Here is a 9,647-nt window from a genome sequence, read left to right on the forward strand (position 1 = left end):
TAGCAGAGTCCGGCGTTACACCGTATTTAGTGACCCATCAGATTCTGTGACCTGCAGTTTTGGAAGAAGTACCCAGATCCTCAATACCACAATGTAAAAATACTTCATTACAAGTAAAAAATACTGCATTTAAAATCCTACTTAAAGTACTAAAATAAAACTTACTTAAAGTATTTTAGTACTTTAAATACATTTAGCTGGTATTCCTTCTATACGTTTACTTAAGTAGGATTTTAAATGCAGGATTTTTACTTGTAATGAAGTATTTTTACAATGTGGTATTGATACTTTTACTTAAATAAAGGATCTGAGTACTTACTAATACTAATACTTCTTCCAAAAGTGCAGGTCACAGAATCTGAGGGGTCACCAAATACGGTGTAACACCTGTTATCGTCCTCTTTATCCAGAGATGTCATGCTTGGCCATGAAGTTGATAACTTGGTAAAATTGCTGTGTCTTTCAAACAAATGGGTGCGTGCTTGCAATTATTATTTTTTAAATGCCGTTACCTCGAGATAACAAGATAGTTATTTCGTTATCTCAAGATAATGAGCTTTGTTATCTCGAAATAACAAGATAATTAATGCATGTCATTCCTTCATGTGTTGTCCATTATGTTGAACCAATGCTACATCTATAATAGTGCACTCATAATAATTATAACAACGATGCTGTCACAAAAGAGCACTCGTGGAAGAAGTCTGTAGAGATATGAACTCAGATCTCACTAACTACACTGTCCTGTAGCCAGAAGTCAGACTACAAAGCAAAATCTCTGATACTAACGTAGACTAATGTGTTTCTCTTTCACTAAATAATATGCATTGTTATATTTTCATTAGTTTTATTATTATTGACATGATAAAAGCATCTAAAGTGTTAGTGGTGTAAACTGAACCATCATGATAGTACACTATGCAGTGAATGGTTACGGTTATGTTTATTTGTTTAATGTCCTGCGGTTTTGAATTATTGTTCACATGAAGTGGATGATTCATTCAGGTATTCTCATTTCTGTTGTCAAGTAGACAGAACACATCCATGTATGGATATGGCTTGAAAATAATGAAAACATAGTGTTAGACATCCAGGAAAATATGACTCTCAGCCTGGTAGTCCGAGCAGTGCAAAGGTCAGACCTTTTGTTTTCTCATGGTAACAGGTTGGTTATCTTGTTATCTCAAGGTAACAAAGCTCGTTTTCTGGAAATAATGAAATAATTAAGTCTTGATCTTGAGATAATGGCATTAAAAAAATAATTGTAAGCATGTTCGCTCTCGGCTACAACCATCAAATTCACAAAGTCAGATCTCTTCAGTTGCTTCCAAACAAAAACTTGTTTTATGTTGAACTTCAGTCAGTCTGTGATTCTGTCTGTAGAGTATCGAAAAACAGAAAAAGCTTTTAAGACATCTCACCTCTTGAGAAACATTGACAGATGAATTTAAATTTTTTTGTTGACATTGTCAGAAAGGTGATAAATATACTTTATGTTTATTATTGAGGTTGTAGTGGTTGGTGGTTTAATGGAGTGCATTATATTGAAAAGTGTTCCTAATATTTTGCTGCCCTCATGTATGTTAATAAAGGAGACAAAAACTAAGAATGTTTCAGTGTGTAAAAATAGAATTTGTGGCAGAGCTGCTGTATTGGATCACATTAGATTGCACAGGTGTTCCTAATAAAGTGCTCAGTGAGTGTATAATCAATGGATGTATCAATACAGCATCTCTGCTTTATTTCTTGTCTCTTTCTTTATTAGGTTTTGGTTTCTTCTTCTTTTTTTACTACTTGGAAAAAAGCTCTTAATGTCCACTTATGGCTTTCTTTATTTAATGTTGATTTTATTCTATTTTTTTTTGAATGAATGCTACAATGTTTATATGACATTTGGCTATTATTTACTTCATTTTTAAACTGCTGTAATGTTATTATTAATGATGATGATGATAGTAATGTTATTACTAAACAAGCCAGCTAACAAATTAAGTAAGTAATGAATTCAGTCATTAAATTTGAAATAATGTTGTAGCTTGTAAAAACACTGATATAAATTGGTATGATACAACGATTTAGAGTAAAAACTGTCAGCAGCACATTAAGACTGTCTGTAAGAGCTGATGACTACACATAATTTTTCATAAATTAACTAATTAACTAATAATCCTGATCAGTGTATCATATAGAGGCATATAAACACAGTATTTTAATATGAAATCCTTTATAAACAATAAAGTCTGACAGTGGTGGTAAAATTCATTAGTTACCACATGTTTCCATCCTTAAACATCACTCATATTAACATATGACATATTAATACATGAATTTGTATCTATGTAAATAGTCCATTCAATAAAATGGTAAATGATACTCACATAGTAAAGACCACAATAAACAAATCACATTTCAAATTTAAAAAAGACATAACTGGAGTAGCCGTTTGTAACATATCATCCCAAGAGCAGGTGAACGGCAGAATTAATTCAAAAGAAAAAGAGAAAAAATAATCACAGAGTCTTTAAGTTTGTTTTTTTTTTAAATCCTCCAGAAATTGCAGAAAAGTTGGTCAAAGTCTGTCAGAATCAATTCTTTTGTAATAGTGGGTCATTGAACACTTGTGTTATTGTTTAGAAATGGTGTGCGCTATGATTTTCTAACTTTGCTATATTTCTTTATATCAGTGTTCCTTATTTATTGTTTCAACAATCAGTTGTTACTGTTTTTCAGCTCTGACTGAATAACTACTGCAGATGTGCAGTTAATGAATGGACCTCATGTTTGAACAGAAATGATCATAAGAGCTATTGGTAAATATTTTTTTCTTTTAAAATTTGAAAGCTTACACAATGCAAATATGTTCACTCAAATGTTTGTGTTTGTACAAACATGGACATTTACATGTCAATTTGCCTCCATAATACTGTGGTTGACAAAATGCACAATTTTCCTGTCAGAACAATGGGTTGGGGTCCTGGACGCAGGTGGGTGTCAGGCAAATAGTTTGTCAGTGCAACAGGTGTACTTAACAAAACGAGCCTCAAATACCAACCAGAATGCAAATTCAGCCCCACATGTACAAGCCTGTTTCATGACAAACATTTTAACTATGCAGCAAAGACACAAGTATAACTAATAACATTAATTAATGAAGACCAGTCCAGGTAAACCAGGAGTGATCCAGCACTGCTCGTGACTATTACTGCGTTACTGCATCTGTTCCTTTCATGCTAAGACAAGTGAAAATGTCTGATGTGAAAAAGCCTGTTAGTGGGAAAACTGATTTTATTTTACTTTTCTTTTCTCTGGTTACGATCAATCAAAATGTGAAATTGGGAAATGATATTGTCGCAGAAATAATGAGCTGGATACAGCAGGTTATAGATCATCCAATGCTGCTCAGGTGAATGACCATTTGCTAGAGTGTTTTCTGTATGTAAATTACTTAGTTTTATCATGTCCAACAAAGCAAAACATCATAGTCAAATGCCCTAGACAGCTATGAGTGAAGAGTAAAAACAGTTTTCTGATCAGAGGACATTTTGTATATCAAAACTTTTTTCCTATGAATTGACTTCAGGTGTGAGACGAGATAATTGACTTTCATTATAGCGAAAGCCAGTGTTTGAAATTGCTATTTCTATATAGGCCCTGAGTTAAACATAAGCTATTAATGAAAAAACAAAAACAAAAATTCTTAGGAGGAAAAACTTCACATTTGCATGTAAAATCTGATCAGAAATGCCAGTAAGGTCAACTAATATATCTTACAAGAGAGCACTTTTGACAAACATGCCCTGATGAAGGTCTAAAGACAGAAAGCGTATCTTTGTGATTAATATTTGCATTGAACCTAAGTATGTAGAACCTTCCTTTCACAAAATGTGATATTTTGTTTTTTTAGCATCGTGTACTGAGTGCTGTGAACTTCTCAAAATTAAAACTAAAAACTAAACTAAATTAAAGAGACATCAGAACAGATGATCCAGTTAAGGTGTTTACAGATATTTGAAACCTCAAGTGACAACAACACAAACAAGGACCAAGAGTATTATGTACAAAGTCCTTTAAAACTGACGTGAATCAGAGTTTCTGTTAAAACTTTATTTTTTAAATGAAACTTTTTGAGAGATGAGTTAACTCGTCTTAACCCAGTGCCGACACTGCAGCAGCAGCTTTATGGCTGATAGATCTGCACTGAGCCATAAAGTGTCTGTTATTCTTCTGGTTAACAGTTGCATGTCACTTGTCCGAGATTAATGGAAAAACACCGGTCTCCTTTTGCATGGCTTATTACATTTATGCAGTTCAGTTTAATGGGAATGAAACTCTACAGTCACAAAAACAAATCCGACATGCAAATAACCTTCAGTGAACCAACACCTCCTGGAAAGATGCAAAAGTGATCCTCCCAACAACATGGGGAACAATCCACACTTTGAAAAACAGCCCCTGATCCGTTTTGCAAGCCACACTGAGCACCCACAGCAGCCGTGTGCAGGTCGAGGTAAATGGATCTGAGCGGTGCTTTGTTTCTTTCCTTAGGCTGGCTGATGCTGCAGTTAGCTGATGGGGAACTGGATTACGTCTCTCAGGGACGGGGAATGCAGCTGCAAGGCGACTTTCTCATCGCTGGACTCTTCCCTCTGCACTACACAGATGGACCAAGTGATGGTTTGCCTGCTCTTGGTCCATGCAAGAAGTAAGTTTACTGGACAGCAAACTCCACTGATCAATTGCAACCCAAATACATTTACTTTGTATTATCTGGAGCGTTATTGTATGTCAAAGGACTCAAGGATTCACAGGTTTTATTTGTCACACTCACACAAGCAAATACTGTTTTTGGATACTTTACAAGTCTGTCTTAAAACAATAATCAGGAGCCTAAATTAACATTGAAACAGGTTTTTCTTGCTGTAATCATTCCTCCTGTTCATACTGACCTTTAGAGGATCTCCTCCAAATGTGCTTATAATGTAAGTGATGGGGGACAAAATCCACAGACCTCATTTTGAGAAAAAATATATTTAAAAGTTTAAAAGTAGGGTAATATGAGGCTAAATTAAGTGGATATCTTCCATGGTTACAGTCTTTTTAGTAAAGAAAATTTCCCTCTTTGTGTCTCGATGGACAGTGTTTTCCTGTTCAGCTGCAAAGTGACAAAAAGAGGGAATTTTGCACTAAAAAGACAATAACTTTGAAAGATATTGACTTGATTTGACTAATTTGGGCGGCTGAAGCTTCATATTAGCTTTAAATGAACTTTTAAATACTTTTTTCATGGAAGGACTGTGGATTTTGTCCCCCATCACTTACATTGAAAGTTCATTATAAAGGCATCTCTTGATGGCCAGTATGAACAGGAGGAATGATTACAGCAAGAAAAATATGTCGATGTTCATTTGAGCACCTCACTTGTTTTAGGACAGACTTGAAAAATTGTGAACCTGTCCTTTAAATGTTACCTTGTCTAGAGGTAGAAACAACAAACATGGGTTTCACCTGATGCAAGCCATGAGATTTGCTGTGGAGGAAATCAATAACAGCACCGGACCTCAGACTCTGTTACCAGGAATCAAGCTGGGCTACCAGCTGTATGACATCTGCTCGATACCGGCCAGTATCCTGGCCACCCTGGACCTGCTGCAGCAGCACCACAGGACCTCTACACCTGGGACAGAAGGAAACACAGACCCAAACTATAACAACAGTCAAAGGGCCGTGGCTGTGATTGGGCCGGACAGCAGCAGCAAATCTATAACCCCCGCTGCTTTACTGGGGGCTTATCTCATACCACAAGTAAGTTTTACTCATGGCTCTTGAAATATTACCCATTCCACCTGTCATACACAACTGGATTATTCCCTACATCCTCTTTGCTCCATTGTAGATCTCTTATGAAGCATCAAATGAAAAGCTGAGCAACAAGTACCTCTATCCAGCCTTTTTCCGCACAATTCCTAGTGACAAGAACCAGGTGGCAGCTATGATCCAGCTCCTGGTTCGTTTCAACTGGACCTGGATTGCACTGTTAGGCAGTGACAATGACTACGGCCTGGATGGCATGAAGAGCTTGTCCGAGCAAGCACCACACCACGGCATCTGCATCGCCTACAAAGGAATCATCCCCTCGCACAGCAAAGACACAATCCCGACCATGAGGAGCTTGGTGGAAGGCATACTGAAGACCAAAGTCAACACCATCGTGCTCTTCTCCAGCAAGTCAAAACTCAGTAAATTCTTCCCGTATGTTATTGAGCGTAACGTTACAGAGAAGGTGTGGATTGGGACGGAGGACTGGTCAGTGGCTACTCTTATATCAGAGATACCTGGGATCCATGTCATCGGCACTGTGCTCGGCATGTCCGTCAAAAATGCATCCCTATCTGGTTTTCAGGAGTTTGAGAGAAAGGTTGTTGAGGCTTCAATGAAACACAGTAACACACAGGACGTTTCTGACGGCAACGACTGTCTACAGAGCACAGACCTGTACACCCTCGCCAAGAAGAAGTTCTCATTGGAGAACTATGACATCACGTCTTCCGTCAATGTGTATAAAGCAGTGTATGCTGTGGCGCATGCTCTGCACCAAGCACTGAGATGTGATTCTGGACAGTGCCAAAGGAGTAATATGTACCCATGGCAGGTGAGCAGACGTGAACTGTGTTTTTACCAAAGAGGAAAATCTCTCAGAACCACTTTCTTGTTGTTCGGCACTGATTTTTCCTCATTTCTCTCTTTCTCAGCTTCTGCCGTGGCTCAAGCAAGTGAGATTCTCTCTGGACAACACCTCTGTGTACTTTGATATGAATGGTGACCCACCCACAGGATATGACATTGTGACCTGGGTTTGGACGGGGAAGGACTGGTCTCTCAGAGTGGTTGGCTCCTTTAGCCCAGATCCCATTACATTGAGAATTGATGAAGATCAAATTGAGTGGCACAACAGTGGAGCTTCAAGATCAGTAAGACCAGTATGGAGTGTTTTGGAATACAGTGTTGTGCTTGTAAACTGTTGTTCACTGTACTAATGAGTGCATTTTAATATTTTTGTAAGATGTTCTCTGTTCAAATTCTCATTTGGTGCAGATATGGTCCAACCATAAGTGAGAAATCTGCAAAGGGGCTATGAAATGATAACACAATTGTGAATATATAGGAAAAAACTGTGCAGATGTCAAAAAGATCCAAACAAATTTCTGGAGTAAATTGCTTGTTCAGCTGCCTTCTCAATGTATTTTGGAGGGAAAATAATCCAAAAGCACCAAATTATAATAAACAATTGCAATTGAAAATGCATATTCCAGTGGACTGAGTTTTTATTACAAACCTACTGCATGTAGTCATGAATTGTTAATCTGTAACTGCTCTAATTTTAAATGCAGTCTCCTCCCTGTTGCCTGCGTCTATAGGTGCCGCTGTCCATCTGCACTCCTCCCTGCAAGAAAGGCCACAAGAAGCTGCTGACTGGGCACCATACGTGCTGCTTTGAATGCGAGGAATGTCCCTCCGCCACATTCCTCAATATAAGTGGTAACATAAAGACACACCAAAAAAAAAACAATTAAAAGAAAAAAAACTGGACAGGTGTGAAGAAGATGAAGATGAGATGAAATTAGAAACAAAACAGATAACAAAATAGATATTTGGGGGCTGGCCAGGCAAAGTTTCAGCAATTTATAGAACAAAATTATTTGTGAAAGGGGAAAAAAATATGTGAATACGTGCAGGACAGAAATCATCAATGGTGATCGACAGATATATCACTCCACCAGTCAGGACAGAGATCACACTGATGGACAAACACAGGAGACGGTTATTCTACTGATTTTACTAAAACACCTTCAAGTAATTTAGTCATTTTTTTACAATTTATTTATTTAAGATTGTTTTTCTATTGAGTTCCACTTACAATTTAGGAAGAAAGTGACCAAAATATCATCCCTCCAACAGAGCAGTATTTTCAGTTGTTGTGTGTGAGTTTGACCTGCAGGTGGTGCAGAGGACTCACACTAGGAGCCAAACAGACTCAAGAGCTTAAATAAAATGTGTCACTGTGCCTAACAACATGTATTTTAAAACTTCTAACAAATGCTGCTGTGTTTTCTCTTCTAGAAGACATTTTATCTTGTGATGCCTTACCAGTGTTCATTTTGAACAAATTTTAACCCAGTTTTTACATCCCAGTGTATTTCTGTGTTGTTTCTCTTCCTCAGAGTCCACTACATGCCAGAAGTGTCTGCCAGAGCAGTGGTCTCCTCCAGGCAGCGAGCAATGTCTGAACAGGACCGTCCTGCTGCTCGCCTGGGACGACCCCCTCTCCATCGCCCTGCTCGTTTTTCTGGCCGCCTGTGTTCTCATGACCTCCAGCACTGCACTAATCCTCCTACTCAACCTGAACACGCCCGTGGCCAAGTCTGCTGGAGGCCGCACCTGCCTCCTGATGCTGGCAGCCCTGACTGCCGCTGCCATGAGCTCTTTGTGCCATTTTGGCCAGCCGTCTCCTCTGGCCTGCCTCCTCAAGCAACCTCTATTCAATTTCAGCTTCACTGTGTGTCTGGCCTGCATCACTGTGCGCTCCCTCCAGGTGGTCTGCATTTTTAAATTTGCATCCAAGCTGCCGCCGGCCTATGACAAATGGGCCAAAAAACACGGCCCACAGTTTACCATTTTCCTGGTGTCTGTCATCATCTTGTTTATTTCTGTGGTCCGTGTGGCCCTCAACCCTCCACAGCCATCCCAGGATCTTGACTTCTACACGGACAGCATTGTCCTGGAGTGCAGTAACACCCTATCCCCTGGTGCAGGTCTCGAGGCCACCTATGTAGCACTGCTCAGCATCCTCTGCTTCTATTTCAGCTACATGGGCAAAGACCTTCCAGCCAACTATAACGAGGCCAAGTGTGTCACCTTCAGCCTCATGGTGTACATGATCTCCTGGATAAGCTTCTTCACCGTCTACTTCATCAGCAGAGGCCCGTTCACCATAGCCACACATGTTTTTGCCATACTCTTCAGCGTTCTGGCCGTGCTTTGGGGCTACTTCCTGCCCAAGATTTATATTATTGTCCTGAGGCCGCAAATGAACACCACTGCCCATTTCCAGAACTGCATTCAGATGTATACCATGAGTAAAAAATGAAGTTGTAATTATTCAATTTGATAAAAAGTAGCAACAAACAGTGAAGGCCTACCAGGAAAAATAATGGGAACAGAGTTTCCCTTTTATTTTTCTCTGACAACAGAGTTTAAAATGTGTATTGTGAGTACAAATTAAGTTCTATTACACTAGACCTCTGCTAGAAAGGTCAGAGGTCATGCTCACCTACAGATCAGCAACTCTGGTGCTTGGAGAGACACTTGCTCAGGGACAGATAATCATTTTAACTTACAGCTTAGGAATTAATGCAGACTGAAAAGATCTCCATGTACGTGATGTAATTGTTAATATACTGCCTGCTAGTGAGTGATGGTGGTCAGAAGGCAGAAAGAGAAGTTATTATTATGAAATGATTTTGTTTTTCAGTTGCTGGCAACTTAACCAACTATTTTAGTCTTATCAGATTATCATAAATATGCAACAAGAGGTAGTTTAACTAATATTATTTAGACATAATACTGTTTCAAGAGTTCCACAAGCAAAA

General features: G+C 38.7%; 1 protein-coding gene across 1 annotated transcript; it reads left to right on the forward strand.

Annotated features, from left to right (window-relative positions):
• The first annotated feature begins 4,402 nt into the window (after positions 1-4,402).
• Positions 4,403-9,647, forward strand: tas1r1 (taste receptor, type 1, member 1). Its single transcript, XM_067591752.1, has 6 exons — positions 4,403-4,702; positions 5,478-5,802; positions 5,894-6,649; positions 6,750-6,968; positions 7,416-7,536; positions 8,220-9,647. The coding sequence occupies exons 1-6, from the start codon at positions 4,512-4,514 to the stop codon at positions 9,143-9,145; spliced, it is 2,538 nt and encodes an 845-aa protein (XP_067447853.1). The 5' UTR covers positions 4,403-4,511; the 3' UTR covers positions 9,146-9,647.

This window comes from Thunnus thynnus, chromosome 6 (assembly GCF_963924715.1).
Source record: "Thunnus thynnus chromosome 6, fThuThy2.1, whole genome shotgun sequence".
NCBI classification, from domain to species: domain Eukaryota; kingdom Metazoa; phylum Chordata; class Actinopteri; order Scombriformes; family Scombridae; genus Thunnus; species Thunnus thynnus.